Source organism: Lissotriton vulgaris, chromosome 11 (assembly GCF_964263255.1).
Source record: "Lissotriton vulgaris chromosome 11, aLisVul1.2, whole genome shotgun sequence".
NCBI classification, from domain to species: Eukaryota; Metazoa; Chordata; class Amphibia; order Caudata; family Salamandridae; genus Lissotriton; species Lissotriton vulgaris.
The window spans coordinates 399620986-399638573 of NC_141699.1; the positions used below are offsets into that span (position 1 = coordinate 399620986).

At 47.4% G+C, this 17588-nt stretch overlaps 1 protein-coding gene across 2 annotated transcripts in view; it reads left to right on the top strand.

Annotated features, from left to right (window-relative positions):
- Window positions 1-2594: 2594 nt before the first annotated feature.
- TMED4 (transmembrane p24 trafficking protein 4) overlaps window positions 2595-17588 on the top strand; it is a 35938-nt gene continuing 20944 nt past the window's right edge. The window contains exon 1 of one of the 2 annotated variants that reach the window (XM_086943428.1): window positions 2595-2823. In XM_086943428.1, coding sequence (XP_086799554.1) covers window positions 2670-2823 — 154 coding nt within the window. In that variant the 5' untranslated portion in view covers window positions 2595-2669. The remainder of the gene's footprint in view (window positions 2824-17588) is intronic. The other variant, XM_086943429.1, reaches the window with a different exon arrangement.

Consider the following 17588-nt stretch of genomic DNA (forward strand, 5'->3'; position numbering starts at 1 on the left):
TCTGAGTTGCCTGCACCCCCTGTCCTGTGGTGTACTGATGCTGCTCTGCTGTTTTCAGCTGCCTGCAGTTAGTACACTTTATTTAAGTGACTTCTTAGTTTCTTGTTGCTCAAATGGGTGTAATTTCTGATATTATTTGCTTAATGTTGTCGTGAGAAAGTGTCACTCATAGTCGTTAAAATGTCACTCATAATTACACTGAAATTGTGCAAATGTCACACATAGCAATCTGAAACCTTGGCAGTTTCTTTAAAAATAGTTTATTTAAGAATGATGGAGAAGGAAGTTATGAAATGCCATGCTTTAATTTTTGAAGCGTTTTCGGAAGGCTTAATAGTTCCCAGCGGCGGTGCGTCCATTGGGGCGTTCGGGCGTTGCCCCGCCAACCAATGCGCACCGCCATCTGAAACTTCACCGGCCGCACCAGATGTAGCTTATAGGGGAGAAAGGGGATGGGGCTGTACTTGATCGGATTGTTGTGAGCGTGCGTGCTCACGCTGCTCAGCAGTGCTACTGGCGCTGGCGCGCATGTTTGCTTTGGGCTGGTCATTTTTCTGACCAGCCCGAACATGCGCAGTAGCCTCCCCCTTGGGAGACCGAGGGTTGCCTCATGCCGCAGCCTCCGGTCTCCGAATGGGGCAGGGAGTTACGCTGCTCCACAGCCAATCCTGGCACTGATAAGCAACGGAGACCGCTTTTTTGCGGTTCCCAAGGGTATTGCAGAGGACACCGATTTAGAATGAAAGGTGGTCTTTTGTGTCTGCTGCTTTGTATTGTGTTTTGCAGCAGTGTTCTTTGGTATCACATTTCTTCGTTTCTGTACTACTCTTGCTTGGTGCCTTGTTATTGTGGCCCATGAGTGGTGGGCCCTAGGTGTATGATTGTTGCAGGTTACACAAGTTTGGAGAGTCTTTCCCCCAGTGGTGTGCTTTTGCGCTCCTGATGCTGGTTCTCCCTCTCTTCATTGCGCATGCAACACTACCCCTTATCACGTAGGTTGGCACCAGGGGGATGCTTCCGGACTGAGCACTGCCTGTCAGCTCCTCGCCGAGGGGCCTGGGGATGTTGAACTGCAGTGCCTTTCTGTTTCTGTGTGCGGTACGGCAGGTTGCAGAGCAAGATTGTGGCGTCCCCTGGGCGACGGTGCACCTTTGGATGTGGTGCCCAGAAAATGTATTGATGTCTGGTCTACCCTGCGTGGCCGAGCTTCTTGCGTTCTCTGCTTGGCAAGTGCAGTGGCAAGAAGTGGGGGACCCCGTGGGCGGTGTGGCACCTGCAGAAGTGATGTCCATTTGTATTTGTGCAGCGGTTGCAAGCAGCCAGGAGCTTTCGCTCATTGGTGCGGGCGCTTGTCTGTGGTTCAGCGTCACCTTCAGGACTGGTGCTCAGGTCCTGCCTTGGGGATCTAAGCGCTCTTCCCACGGTTCCAGATATCAGCATTTTCATGGTGTGGCTTCTTGGGTGCGCCTATGGTGTTTTATAGTACATGCTTTCCGACCCCAATCGGGTCGTTTGTTCTGGTTCGCTGGTGTTTGACTTCCGGTTTCACTTATGTTTCTGTAATGTCATGTGCCTTCCTTTCTGAGTGAATGTGGGCAGTGGCCGAAAGGCCCATTATCCATGACTGATGTTCCGTTTGTTATGGCATTGTTAGGGCCTGATGTCACTCTCGAGCAAACCACCAATACCGTGTAAGTAAGAATTCCAACACCCTTTGTCACAAACCAGACTCACCCGTCACCCGCCTATGTGCAGAATCCTGTTATCAAAATAACAAGATGTTGCGTGTGCACACTTTTGGAAGTGCACAGACCATCACGCATATGCTTTATTTCACACTTTAACCTTTTCTTTGTGGCTAAGTAAAACCATCTAATGTGTGACACCTTCAAGTTGGTTTGGCGATTTAGATAACAGGATGTTGCATTCTGGGATTAGTAGTTTTGCTTTAAAAATAGTGTTTTTTTTTACATTTTTGTATTTATTTCATGCGATTATCTATTACGAGTAACTAGGAGATTCAAGTAAGATGACCTCAATAAACATCCTAAATAATATAAAAAAGTGATGGATGGAATTCTTGAATTCATCAGGTGATTACACAGGCTGCATTCCAATTCGTTGTTTTTGTGCACACCATGTCACCTTAATTTGGACCCAGCTATACGCAAACCAGTCTTCACCCTGCTCCAAACGTAACAGTCCAGCATGGACGGCCAAGCCAGTTCATACATAAAGACAATTTTTTTGGGTGGGGGGGGGGGGGGGGTTGTTCGGGTACGCGCGCTACGCCTTACCACTTTCAAATGTCACCAGCCGCCACTGATAGTTCCGTGTCTACATATCAAAGCTAGAATGCACGCTCTCGTTCCACCTATCAAAATGTGACAACATTTCCTCCATTCGTTTCCTGGTGTCAAGCCTCGCCCCCAATCCATTTCTTTCAGCATACGGCATGGACCTTGCAAAGGTCTCTGTTCTGACTGTGGTGATGGTCTATCCCTGTGGCATGACGTTTGTGCGCTCAGTTCAAGCCTCGGTTTCAGCCTAACTCACTTCCTTTTTACTTCCATGGCCAATCATTGTGCCGGATGGTGAAGGCGAGGCTTGGATCGCACAGATCTGGCACTGGGTCTCACGCATGCGCAATCTTTTGTGAAGTCTTTTCCATGGCTGCCAAATACAGGATGTGCCGGTTGTGGGCCTTGTCGCTCCCTTTGCTGTTGCTTCAGCTTGGTTTCTCCAGTGCCCTTTATTTCCATATCGGGGAGACCGAAAAGAGATGCTTTATAGAAGAGATCCCGGACGAAACGATGGTCATAGGTGAGGTGGAAACGGGGGACTGGACGAGGGGGCGTATGAAACTAAACACTGCATATGCACTTGGATGGATTCAGGGCTTTAAGTGGGCCGGACTCTACCAGTGCTCTGCTCCGGCAGTTCTGATAAGCAGGTGCTGAGACGGGTCCCTGATGGGCTTTTCATTTTTGTCCCCTCCCCGCAGGATGGAAAATAATTCTGAACTCTGCACCACCTTTCACTGCCTATGATGTAACAACAGAGACGCGTTGTAGTTGTTTCACAGTCTCATAATTTCAGAACCGAAGCATTTTTTATTTTACATACAACGAAGCCATTGATTTGCGAATTTCATATGCAATTAACAACCATTGACAAAGCCAATAGTCCTGGCTTGTTGTTGGTGTAATGTTACTTTTAGTGTATATATATATATATATAGTGCAATCAGTGCTTTAAATGGGGAAAAAAATAAGTGGAGGTACTCTTAAAATGAGCTATGAGTGTAGCAAGTGGGCGGAGCTAGCGATGGGGCTAAGAACAAGACATATGACACTTCTATGTGGCCGAATACTTATATATTCTTGAGTGCACACACACACAGAAACAAGCAGCAATACTCACACAAAACATTCCAAGAATGTCCTTTAAAATACCGTGTCTGAATTCTTTCCCTCTTTCACTCGCTATTCTCTCTCACACACACACACACACAAACCTGCGCACACAAGTTGGCAAACACCAAGACACAAGCACTCACACAAAAGATTCAGGTGGGCTAAAGGCCATTTTACTCCCCTTATCTCCTGTGGCTTTCTTAATTGCTGCTATTACTGTTGTCAGCGGGATGCCTGGATTTGAGTGTGTGCACAAATGCACACCATGGTTTGAATGTGATTGACAGCATAGGGCCTGACTGGGCCCTGCTCTGTCAACTACAGAGTGGTGGTGAACACCGGACATTATGCAGATGAGCCCTGCTGAATTGTTTATAGGTTTCTCAGCTTGGGCTAGAGGCGCTTTGGCTGTCAGACAGCCTCGTTCGTGAGCCAAAGCAACAATGAGCTGAGCCTACCTTTGATGAGTACCGGTACTCTCCATGGCAGCGGAGAAGTGCCGGTACTCAGTAACGATGAGTACCGGACCATTAAAAGCACTGGGTGCAATGACGAAAGAGGTAGCAACATACCAGTCGGGTAGGACAGATTTTTTCCTTAGTGTTTTTAAGCCACCCCTGTAATGACATCGGCCACGCCCCTTCGAGAGACTCTCCAGTTTTTTCACCCTACTTAAATCCCAGGGTAGATCATAGACCTAAAGTAGACTATGTTGTAATTCGTTGGCTTTGGATGTATATCTCTTTCCATACCTCTTCCAGTTAAGTTTCGGTGAGGGATCTTGGTACTATGCTGATAACTTAAAAAGCCCTCGTTTGCGCACACGTTGTTGGAAAATAGTTTATAGTGTTGCACTAAGCTATACATGTTTGATGAGTGACATTATGATGCACTGTGTTAAAAGATAAAGATGGCTCAGTGAAAAATATGGGACACACTGAACAGTGACTATTGTGATAGTAGTATGTGGTCGACCAAAAGGCAGGCTTGCGCTACGGTGTGCAAGCCGTTAGTTTGAAACAGAGAGTGATAACTTGGGGTGACCAGAAGGAAAAGATTCAGAAAAGGGGGTGGTGATGAACAGAGTGTCTGAATTAAGCAGACCACTCTTACCCAGTCCAAAGATCAGGGCTTGATCCATCACCGTTTTTTAGCTCACTGCACCCGTTCTCAGGCACCCCTTTCACCCCAACAGTAAAACCGTTGTAGAAGGTTGGCTGAGAGTGCGCCCTGTTACTTTTTGCAACTCGAATTGTCGTATTTCATATACCCATAAAAATAGAGTATAAGTTAAATAGGTCTTTGGATGTTCCTTATGATGGACATTATCAGCTGTGATGGCCGGTTACGTACCGGTAATCGTAATGATTCTGAGTTCTTCTCATCCCTGTCCCAGCCCTTACAAATTGGGCGATAGCTCCTCCCACCAGATAAAACGCCAAACGTATGTTTCAACCACATAGCTTCCAATTCCTCCTAAATAACCTTCATTTTACTTTGTCACATGATATAAAATCATAGGCCACCAACCTCGCATCCTGCCATACCAAGCTACTTGAAGTCGAAACCCATTCTTAACGGTGGGTAACTTTGACTGTGACTGGCAAGAGTATAACTCTGAGTAATATAGATTACCAGTAAGTAACCCGCCTCTATCTTTTTGTCCCTCTTCCTAATCACACTCCTTTCACCTTGAGCAGAAACCAAATTAATCAAGCTGCTTCAGCACGGGGTTATGCTTAACACAACACACATATACTTGATATAAATGTAAAAGCAAAAACAGAAATTTGACTATTTAGTTCTTGATCTTCTACCGATCTCGACACTGAAGCTCCAAATGCTGCTGAATCACTGCCAGATTCCAATCTATAATGCTTCCATAAAAGTGTTGGGTGAGGCTCCAGTAGCCACGTTACAAATCTCCAGCGTTGGAGATTTATTGAATGCTGCCCCGGAGACTGCCATACCTCCGATAGACCTACCCTCAACTACTCCTGGAATGTGATCACTTCTTGACTCTCATCGTTAAACCATAGCTAACTTCCACCATCAACTTAATGAAGTGACTACCAGCTTTAAACCTTACCCAGCTAATCCTAAATTCACAAATAAGACGTCTATCTTTCTGAAAGCCTCTGTCCTCGCTAAATTTATTGAGAAGGCTCATCTTGCATTCAATAATTGAAAAAACCTTTCTTCCTCCGACTATGGTGAAGGACATAAAACCGTAATGACTGCCTTCTGAACAATGGAAAACGGTAACCACAGTAGGAGAAAAAATGTTGTCTGGAACACAATACCACCTTGTACAGAAGGAACTTCGGGAAGGGTTCTTGAGATAACCATTCCACATTTCTCCCACTCTCCAGCCGATGAAGTAGCCACTAAAACACATTATAAGCCAGAAACTTAAGTTCTTCTGGTTCCAACAGCTTAAAAAGTGCCTATTTAAGGTCTGTAAACCCCAAGGAAAGGTCCTAAATCGTAAGGGACTACGGAAAAGCGGTCTCTTAAAAAGAAAACAACGTAACAGTCTGCTCACTAAAAAGGCTACTTTATGAAGCTCTGGCTCTTTAAAAGCTCTCACTGCTGCCCACCGGGCTCGTACAGTAGAGACTGCCAAATACATGTGAAAACCTTCCTTCAAAAACTACAACCAATACCGACTCTTCTAACACCCCTGAAATCTGTCTATTACATCACCTGCCAAAGGATTGTCAGTGTCAAAATAGGACTTTAGGGTAGATGGACACCTGGACTGATGGACTAATGATGCAATTTCTGGTTTCCAGGTTCAGCCGTTCAATAGCCAGGCCGCGATTTGAGTCTCTGAAATGCTAGGAAAGACAAAATATGACCTATAAATGGATGAGGAGCTCGAGGAATTGACCAGGTAGGGCTGACTTCTCACTATGGGAGAAACGGGTACCGTGGGTGATGGTTCCATCCTGGCAGTACCAGAAGAAGCTTCGCCTTGTCCTCTCACCTGCTGCAAAACCCTCTGAATTCGGGAAGTTGAAGGAAATGCATAGAAACATCTTTTTTCCAAACGAACAACTTTGCATTGATTCTCTGAAGACTTTTGAGTAGTATAATTGTGCAGAATTCGGGGAAGGAGGGAATTCTCTTTTGGGGCAAATAGATTCACCATTTGGAGGCCATGTTCCTTCACCAATAGCTGGACTGTCTGACTCGTTAAAGATAATGTTGACATTCATGGAAAACCCCCTGCTGAGGTGATCTGATGCATAGTTGTATTTCCGAGGCAGATAAACTGCCTTCAAGACTATTAAATCCTGTTATGCCTATTCTCAATTTCACGTACCAGTATGTTCAAGGATTGAACCCTACACCTCCCCTGATGTTGATGTAGCTCATCAGTCTTCTTGTCTGTTCTTATTTCCACCACATGATATACTATTGATAGTGCTGAGCAGAGCTAAATTTACCACTTTTAGCTGCCTCCAGTTGGAGGATGCCCTCCTTTCCTGTACTGACCACAGACCCTGAACTGAACTCTGGTCCAGGACAGACCCAGCCTATCAGACTAGCATCGGTGACTGGTATTGGTGAAATTTTTGTAGTTGGGCATGGTTTGACTTGGTGTTCCGTCAGTAAATTCCCCCCCGGAAGCCTACTGCTTCTTCTGACAAGCGTGAGAATCTGTGGGGACTTCCTGACCGTTATTCTCTGACCCGGGTCCTAACACAATAGCAGAACATTTATCAGATGATACAAATGTAACCTAGCCCAGGAAAGATTCATGATTGTGGATGCCATCAACCCCCGAACCCTCAACCACTCTCTTGGCAGCAGCAGTTTGGTTTGATAACTGTCTCACCAAGGCCAATTTAAGTGATTGAATTTGCATTTGTGGAAAAAGAAGAATCTTTCCTTCCTTGGTGTTGAACTGTAGGTTCTGTGAAGGTTCCATATTTGATTTCTCGCGATTCAAGAGGCGAGCGGGCTCCTTATCACTTTGCATACCTCACTGTCGTCTCCTGCCTTAGAAGAACAAATGAGCCACTCATTAAGATATGGCAACAGTTCAGTGCACTTATCAAGGATTAACCCCAACAAGGGAGCCATAACTTTAGTGAATAACCTCAGAGAGGTGGACAAATCTGAAGGAAATCCCTGAAATTGTTAGTGACTTTGAGCGGTCGGATGTACTGGTATGTGAAGGTAAGCGCCCTGCAGACCTGTGGATGCTAAAGTCACCGACATTTATGAAACGAACAATCAGTTGCAAAGGAAGCTTTTTGAATTTTTTGAGGGACAAAATAATTCAGACTTGAGATCCAGGCCCGGCCTGTATGCCTCTTTTTTCTGACCAAAAACAAAATGGAATACCTTCCTTTTCCTCTCTGATGAAAGGGACATTGTGCTATTGCACTTTTGTCCAAAGGTTTCTGTATTCCACTGCATAAAGGCTCGCCTTTCCACTTTGGCTGGAAGAGTGTAGCACAGAAGTATTTGGGAGGAAAATAATTTAAATCTATCCAGTGTCCTTCTCTGATCACCAGGAGCACCCAAGTGTCTTGAATTGCACATGCCTGTTCATTCAGATACAACTTCGGTCTTTCTCCCACTGGAAGTTCCAAGCGAACCCCAACATAGCCAGGACTTTGAGGCTGCCTGATTCTGATTTGCTGCTCCAGGTTGGTAGGGCTGAGTTTTGTCAGGACCCTTTCCCTCCTCTTACCTGAAAGGATGGTTGAAAAGCACCCCAGAAACATGAATATCTTTCCTGGAGGCTTGCTTTAGTGGGGCTAGTAATGTCTTCTTCTCAGCCGATTGCTTTTTTTTAATGATGTTGTCTAACTGATCCCGAATAACTTTGATACAGAAAAAGGCATTTTCATCAGCAGGACGCTTTTGCTTTCCACGGTCTCCTTCATAACAGGTGGTGAGCTTTCTCTACTGAGGCAAAGTAGTACCACTGGTGTCATAAAAAAATGACTTCCATGTTCTTTTAAGTTGGCATTACTTCTGCCCCCTGATCCAGCAGTTCAGCCAGGGTTTGAAAATCTTTCTTGAGGGACTGCACCGTGTAACTGGCATAAGCTGCAGCCCTTACAGAAATGTTTAAACCTACATAAGCCCTTTTCAATGCCAGGTCCATCATCTTGTCAATAAGATCCAATGGCGTAGCATCCTCTGAAGCCATGACACCTTGAGAATCCAACCTTGCCATTAGTGAATCTACTTTTACCATGAAAGGGCATTAATCCGAAACCCCCTGAGGCTGCTGTCTTTTGATAGGAAACGTGCAAAAGTATGCCTGACCATCTCCTTCCATTCTGACTCAAACTTGTATAACAGCACTGTGTAACTGAAAAGATGCAGGTTCATCTAGCATGGGGGGTATGGAAATGCCATATTGCGTTTAATGTGTTCAACGTTTCTTTCATCTCAATGTTCTGAGTAATTATCCTTCTGAAATCCTTAGTTTCATTAGACTCTATACGATCTTTTTTGGAGAAAGAGCAACGTCTATAGACTTAAAAGCACCAGCCACTGCTGATTGTATCATAGTCTGTAAATCAGCCATTGTAGAAACTGTCAAAGCAAGTTTCACGTCATCTGTAGCCTCTTCCTTCACATTGTGGCTGTTCCCAGTGCATTGTTTCACCTCCATCTCGCCACAGTGCTGTCAAAGAACATGCTCCCACTAAGGGTCTGGAATTAAAGACTCAAGGCTTTGTCTAAGAAAGAGTCCACCCGCACACTGCACTACAAGGCTTAGTATATCCTCACTACTGTTTCCAGGCGAGGCAGTTAATCAGCACGCCTACCTCAAAGGCCAGCCTGCACTTTTTGGTAGCATCTCCTAACAAATACGACAAATCATTCAGTGAGAAGGTTGGTACATGTCGATGAGAGAGAGAAACCAGCCCATCCACCCCGCTTCCCACATTCAAATAAATCCGATCTGGTTGAAGCATCCTGTTAAAAAATGGACAGCAGACTGTCTCAGTGGCTTAGCCCTAGCACAAGCTCTTACATGCTGTCTTCTCAACAACCAGTGGGTCTGCCACACACACATTGTTACCATGATGTCTCAACAAAAAAAAATTAAAATCATATCTGACCTAAAACAAAGAACTCTACAGAATAAGTTAACAATATGTGAGATTGGTGGCCTTTGCACTTATACCATGTGAAACTAAGTATACTGGAGGTCATGTTGGAGGAATAGGAAGCTGTATGGTTGAAAAATAAGCTTAGTGATTCATCTGGTAAGCGGAGCTATTGCCCAAGGTGAAAGGAATATGGCTGGTAAGAGGGATTAGATCTGTTATATGAAGATATGCTGAGATGATGTCGAGTTGATGTTGAGACATGCCTTGTAAATGATAGAAGAGGCTGGCTACGGATGTATGAGTATTTGTGAAGTACAAACCTTTTTGCAAATAATCAGTGTGCTATACGAGAGAAGCTGACTGGGACCTACAGTAGTGAGGTGGGCGAGCATAACCTACCTACAGGTGCAAGGCCTTTCTTCCGCTGGTGTCCACTCGTAGTGGCAGTGATAGTAGTTTACTTTTGGACGATGTGTTGTTATTATAAGAGCAGTCTTCAATTGCTTTCTGAAAAGGAGAGGGAACGCTTATCCGATCTGTATCATGATGGCGTTCCACCTTTTGGTGTGGAGAAGGTGAAGTACACGTTAAGGTAGCAAGTGTCATTATTATCCCATGAGAGCAAGCTGGGATATGCCATTTGAAGTTTGGAAATTAAGATGTGCCATGTTATGGGAAAGGAGTAGGATAGGTCACCGGGTATGCTTTTTTCTTAATTTGAGAACAGTGGGGTGTACTATGTGAGGGTTAGACTGGACTCTGGGTATACAGTGGAGGGAGAGGACACTTTGATATTGTTTGTGGGGTTGAAGCTTGTGTTCGTTAGTTGGGCAAACAAATATACTGTGCAAGAGGTTTTGGAGACTGGTATAAACCAGAGGAATGTGGATATACCATTTAAGGATAACTCTTGTGGGGAGGGAGTTATGACCTTGAACAGATGTTAACAATAAGCTCAAACTATATAAATACATAGAATTTACTCTTGATCCTCGAAAGTGATGAGGTTACTTTATGTTTAGTTAAAAAAATAGTTTGTGTCCCTTTACACCATTGTACAGTGCTCTGTAATCACACTTTCAGTGTTGATTTTTGGGTGTATAGATAAACAGTGGAAACCTAGCCCAAAAGAAGCAGGAGAGAGCTGTACATAGCACCAGGAATATGTGTGGTAAACCACCAAAATATATACATATTTGGAGAGAGTGTTTATGGTGATTGCGAAGGCTGGAGTTTACCGTGGCAGAAAGGATTCATATCCTGCTAAGTCCCTTTCTGATAAAGAAGTTATTTCTGTGCATTGTTTAGTCAAAGAACTGGTCTGACTGGATTTACTACTGTGCCACGTATGGTGGTTTGATTAGGCGGTGCAGGTCGAGGCTAAGACCAAAAGAAGCATTCTGCTGATAGGTGCTTTGTTTTCAGCAGAAAAAAATGAGCAGCAGTAAGCCTCACTGTAATAAGCCATCACTAACATCTTTTGTTATTTATAGCCTGGCTGGGAGAAGGTGTCAAAAGGCGGGGACTCCAAATTCTCTTAAGAACCCCAATTTCGAATAATCACACTGTGCATACTTTTTCATTTTAGTAAGGCCTGCTTAACCAGAATAGTATGTTTGGTTATCATGTAATTGATTCCATTTTAAAAACTGTAACATAACTTAAAAGGAATGTTTAAATAAGTGTAGACATTTGTAATCATTGCCATTCACTAGAATAATTGTCAACATTTTTGAGGGGGGGGCGCTGATTATTTCTTTTCACAGGGGGTGCCGCATAAAAAGGTTTGAAGACCACGGATCTAGAGCTTGAAGTGCAGGGAAAAAACCCAATGGGAATTGTGATCCTGAGCGCACTGGGGCCTAGGCCAGGGAGTTAAGAGGTGGGTGCCAGAGAATTAACTAAAAAGAGCAAACAATTCTGCAGCTAGTTTGTTTACCTTTCACTCTCAGGTGTATACATATAAAATAGAGCACAAACACCTTAAATGAACCAGTGTTGGCAAAGCCAACAGGTCTGGCATTAGCTGCTGACATTTTAATTTTGCCACACTTACTTTGTTCATAAAAAAAACAAATTTAGGTGGAGGCACACGTTGTATGAAAAGTAGGATTGTCTAGAAACCAAAATGTGAGATTCCCCTCTAGCAGATCTGCTGCTTGTTGGTATATCCCTACTCCAAGGTATCTAAAGACAGTAGCCTGCCACTTCACAGGTGTGCCATTAATAACTAGTGCGGGCTCTGGACAAGATGGATTGAATGGGTACAAACAGGATTTCACCCAGATAACTCTTAGGCCAAATAAGATTGCAAAGTCGTTGAGAATCCGTGCCATGGCATCGGGTGAGTCCCAAATTTACAGAAGCAGATAATCTGCATATAGTTAGTTCGAATGTGTCCAATCGCCCACGGGGATCCCCATTACACTCCACTCCGGCGGATGGTCTCCTCCATTGGTTCTATGGCCTGTGAGACTAGTAAGGGTGACAGCAGCATCCTTGTCTGGTGCCGTGGCTGACGGGCACAGGCTCTGACACAAGTGGGCCCAACTTGAATTTGGCAGATGGGGAGATGTACAATAGCCTCACCAGCTCAGCGATGAGTAATTAGCCATCTGGACAAGACGGTGCAAATTGAATGATGTGTTTAGAGAAGGCACAAACCTGTTCTAGTCGGCATGCACCCGATTGGGCACCTTGGGGGGGCTAGCCTATCCACCAGTATTTTGGCCAGAATTTTAAAGTCTATATTTAAGAGTGCCAGCGGCCGATAAGAGCCCAGCATTCTGGTTTAGGCAGGTTAACGGGCTGAGCCTTGCAGAGGTACCCCGGGAGAGTAGAGGCTGCTAGAGCGTCTCATATGGTGAGCAGGCGGGGTGCTAGCACAGGTGCATATGCGTTTTAGTACTCAGCTGGCAGCCCAGTCGGTCCAGGTACCTTGCTCGTAGCCAGAGCTTTGATGGCCTCCTGGACTTCGAAGAGTGTGATTGAAGATCTGAGAAATTCATGCCTTATGCCCCCTCAAGATCACTCTGCTCGAGCACTAAACACCTGCTGGTGGTGCCGCGAGTAACAAGAGCAAGACTAGGAGGAAGGGCATTATCCCATCTTGGCCCTGGCTACTGGAACGAGCTGCCGCTGCCCCTTAGGCAGGGTCTAGACCATCTAAAATTCCGGAAGCAGCTCAAGACCACTCTTTTCCTCACCTACAAACTCACTGGAGTCTCTCCGTTACCCTCATGTTCCGCTGAAGCTTTGAAATACCCCTTCGGGGGTCGATTCTAGCTCTATACAAACAAACAAACAAATAAATAAATTGGCTCCTCCAGTTCTGCACCGGCGTGATTGTGGTTAGGAGAATGTGGGAGAAGAAACCCTCTAGTACGGTTGGATTAATACTAGCAGTGGATCCGTATAGAGCTCAGTGTGTGCAATATCGCCGTCCAGCTGCTTGCGGATACCCCAACCGAGGCCCAAACATTGACCTATGACCGTGACTTTGAATGTTTCCCTTTCCACCCCTCTGCAGTGGCTGAGTCAGCTTTTGTTTCGAAGAAGTCTGTTGTGACTGTGCGCAGCGATGCCCGGAAAGGCAGATCCTCAAGCGCCACAGGTTGGCGGCACCATACATGTGTGGTCTGCCCTACATTGCTCCAAGCCATCTGAAGGAGTTGGGGGTTGTGGTCTGAGTGCGTTCGGCCCAGATAGTCTGCGCCAACAAACTGAGAGCAGCAAGGCCGAACCCACAATACGGTCATTGCGGACGTGGATGTCTCACGATGAGGAGTAGAAAGACTATCTGCGCATCAGGATTCGATGCTCTCCAAACGTCAGTTAAGTGCCAATGCTGCAGCCAGTCTGCCAGAGCCTGGGCGTTAGACATGGCAGCAGTACGGGGAAGCAGTGGAAAGGACCTGTCTAGCGCCATGCTGAGCACAGCTTTCAAGTCCCCTCCTATTAGCCAAGAGAGGGCTAAGATGCCAGAAAGTGTTAGCAAAGAGGCCATCTGATCTGTGTTGAGGGCATACACATTTTCGTAGTAAGCGCCTCCCATCGAGACGTCCACTCACGAACACGTAACGGCCCTCCCCATCCACCTCCGTCTCCTCCACCACAAAAGGGACACCTGGCATCACCCTGATAAGCATCCTTCAGACATACGAGGAGTAGTCCGTGGCGAACACTCGACCCCGCCATCTGCACAGGAGCCTACGGGCCTCAGGCCAGCATAATGTGTATCCTGCAGTAACGCAATGTGGTCCGACCTGCACTTAAGGTAGGAGTATGAAGCATAGCGGCGCAAGGGTGCATGAAGGCCCCTCACAATCTTGATGACGATATTAGTGGTCAGCATGTGTGGGGCGGCTTAAGTCAATAGGATGTCGCATCGTGGGGGAGTGACTAGAGCTTCCTGTCCAAATCCTGCAGGTGAGGGCAACACCTACAGTTCAACATAGTGTGTGATTAGTGTAAGAGAAACAGTAAGGGGGAAAACAGTGGAGCCATTAACAGCATGAAGGCGGAGGGACAACATGTATCCACTTAAACTGGCAGTAATGCCTTGTAGTAACTACCGTCCAATATCGCCGACTGACAAGAGTTTCGAGCTCTAAGGGGATGAGGAACAAAGACATTAACGCCCCATATTTGCACATCAAATTGCTCACAGTGCCATACTTGTTAGGTCCCAGTCTAACTGTGAGGGCTGGTACTGAGGAGCACGGGCATTCTCCCAACACCCGGTCGCCGGTGCATAGCTGCGGAGAGGGGTGTCTATTCCGCATGCGCTCCTCCCCCACCCCCCTATTGCCGGTTCCACGAGCGGCATCGGTCTGCACAGGCCTCCCATTACCCAGTCTGCGGCATTTGTTGCCCATTAGATTCTTACCAGGTCCAGACCTCCTCCGCTGCGCCGAGGAATAGCGCATTGCCATTGGATACTACTCGGGAGTCTAGCTGGGAAGAGGAGGGAGTTTTTGATATCCAGCTCACGGAGGTGCCGCTTAATGGCCAGAAACAATGCCCTCTGCCTGTTTGCTTCCATAGTGTAGTCAAGAGAAGAAGAATACTGTAGCATTGACCATCTTCACCTCCCCCAATTTGCGTATTTTCCTAAGTACAAAGTCCTGGTCTCTGTAGTTAAGTAGGCGGAAAAGAAAGGCCCTCTGGTTCGCCCACAGTGGTGGATGGCACGCCGGTTCATGATGGGCCCTCTCGACCATAAAGGAGGAGGAGTCCGGCAGTAGGTCACACAGCCATGCTTCAAGCCAATTATAAGAATTGGCTTGGTAGTTTGGTCTGCCCTGTTCCCATGATGCACTGAGCCAGGGACAGACTAATTTGCATGTAGCCAGGTTCTGAGTTGGGATGGTGCAGTGAGCTAAAAAACGGTGATGGATCAAGCCCTGATCTTTGGACTGGGTAGGAGTGTTCTGCTTAATTCAGATACTCTGTCCATCACCTCCCCCTTTTCTGAATCGTTTTGTCCACCATAAGCTTGGAAGGGTATACTCAGATGTGAGTTCCTTGCTAACTGCACCATCCGGATTCAAGCAAGCCGGGCCGAAGACGGCTGAAATGCCAGAAACCGGTCCCCGGAAGCTTGTTTCCTTCCTAGTATAAGAATTGGCTTGGTAGTTTGGTCTGCCCTGTTCCCATGATGCACTGGGCCAGGGACAGACTAATTTGCATGTAGCCAGGTTCTGAGCTGGGATGGTGCAGTGAGCTAAAAAAAACGGTGATGGATCAAGCCCTGATCTTTGGACTGGGTAGGAGTGTTCTGCTTAATTCAGATACTCTGTCCATCACCACCCCCTTTTCTGAATCGTTTTGTCCACCATCGGCGTGGAAGGGTATACTCAGATGTGAGTCCCTTGCTCACTGCACCATCAGGATTCAAGCAAGCCGGGCCGAAGACTGCTGAAATGCCAGAAACCGGTCCCCGGAAGCTTGTTTCCTTCCCAGTATAAGAATTGGCTTGGTAGTTTGGTCTGCCCTGTTCCCATGATGCACTCACCGCCCCCTTTTCTGAATCAGTATATGCCAGTGCGTCTGTTCCTTCCACTCCTTTGGGCAGTCCCGGGTGGCAGGTTGGATCTCATCTAGATCATGCTCCACGTCCCGCACTTTGTCAGCCAGCTTGTGATGGTCCGCATGGAGCAGAGTGAAGTCCAAAGTGATTTTGTCAGGGCAGCTCGAGAGAGGTACCTATTTTCTCACCTACCCAAAGAACTGTGTTTGCTTTGGAGTCTAGGTTAATGGCGGTTGCCGGTTCCGGCAGCTTTTGACCTCCTGCCGCCTGGATCTCTGTTGTGGCGAACTGTGCAGGCATCTGGGCTGTTCCCCGTGCACAGGCGGTCCATTGTTGCACCAGACGTAGGAGAGGGCAAGTGTCTCATTCTATTTTTCCCAGCGGGTCCTGCTCCTCTAGAACCCCCGGCCTTCGCCTGGTTGTACACCAGCCAGGTGTCTCCAGCCAATTGACCGAGGTGAAGGGCCTCTCACACCTAGTGCAGCATCATCAGGGGGCGAGGGAAAGAAGGCCCGACCTGCAGCCATTGCTGGGCTTCCATTGCTCTTGCATTTGTCTTCTTCCACCGCAGTATCCCAGAGGTAGACAGTGAGCCAGACTCTGGGCCTGGGTCCGATCACTAGGCCCCAGCAACTGCCAGTATCAGGACCAGTATCGAGCAACAGTGGTCAAGACCAGTTAGTGGTGGCCCCCCAATCTTGTGCACATTCACAGGGGAGTGCAGGCCCATCCAGTGACTGCACCCGCCCAGGTCTCGATATATGTGGTCTACATGTGCTGGGCTTGGACATGATACGACCAGCGGGCCCCACCAATTCGGCTCCCTTCTGCCTCTTCACCTGGGTACTGTGGCTAGTTCTCAGCCCAGTCCACCCTTCGTACTCCAGAGATCCAGCCAGCAGATACCACAACAGAATTGGGTCCCAAAGGCCCAAGCACAGCTATCACTGCTGGGCCCACCGGCTGCTGTCCAGTGCCAGTGGTGTTGCCTCCCCAGGCACGGGGGCCTCAGCACTCTCGCTACGGCGCGTAGTCTGGCCCAGGCTCAATGCAGCCATGGTCTTCTATTGTTGCGTTCAGTCAGTGCCACCTCCTCCAAACCCCAAGGCGGGGATAGCTGGCTTCATCTGCAGCCTTCACCGTGTCTGGCAACCCAGTAGTGGCACAGCCCATCCGCACCCTGAGGGCCTGCCCTCAGCCATCTGGGGCACAACAGACGCTGTAGATCTCCCTGTGTCCCTGTCGGGCAGTGCCTCTTTCAATCGGGCCCCACTAGGGCTCAGCCAGCTAACTCGGGTAAGTCCGTACACCACATGTTTGCGGCAGACTTGCCATCTACCCTGGGGCCCCAGCAGGTGTTGCAGCCCAGATGTCCTCTGCCCTGAAACACATGCTCAGTTCTGGGTCCTGCACAACCTTCAGAACTCGTCCGCCAATGGCAGCACTGTTCACTCACCTTCTGCCACCTTGCCGCCCTTCTCTGCTCCTCAGCGGCTCGCCAGCAACTCCAGTCACCAGTCCTCTCCAAGCCATGATTCGGATGTGGCACCGCCTCTGGTCAGCACGGTCAGTCGTCTGTCTCTGGCGGCATCTGCCCACAATGGCAGTCGGCAGTCCCCCGACCTACTCCCCACGCAGTTTCAGGATCCAGCCGATATCTCGCCCCGAGATTGTCCACCTCCACCCAGTAGCCAGTAGTTTTATCAGCCCGTAGCCGCTCAGTATGGGAAAATTCCCTTAAGAGAACGGATGGCACCAGGGGTGCATATTATGAATAACTGGGCCAAGATGCGGAGCCTCTCTAGAGTGCATCCGCCATCTTGGCTGGCTAGCCAAGCCCCGTACTGTGATATTCATTTGATTTGTTTCTTCTACAGTGGCTGTTTTGGGTTTGGCTGGATGCAGTCTTGTGCCTCATGACTGTCCGAATCCCTGGGTTTTGCACCAACTAAGGGTAGCTCTTTGTTAGCTTTGTATTCTGTATGGTATGGTTCAGACTGTATGTATGCTGACCACCCCATAGACAGTCACCATTGGTGTCTGTCCTTCTCA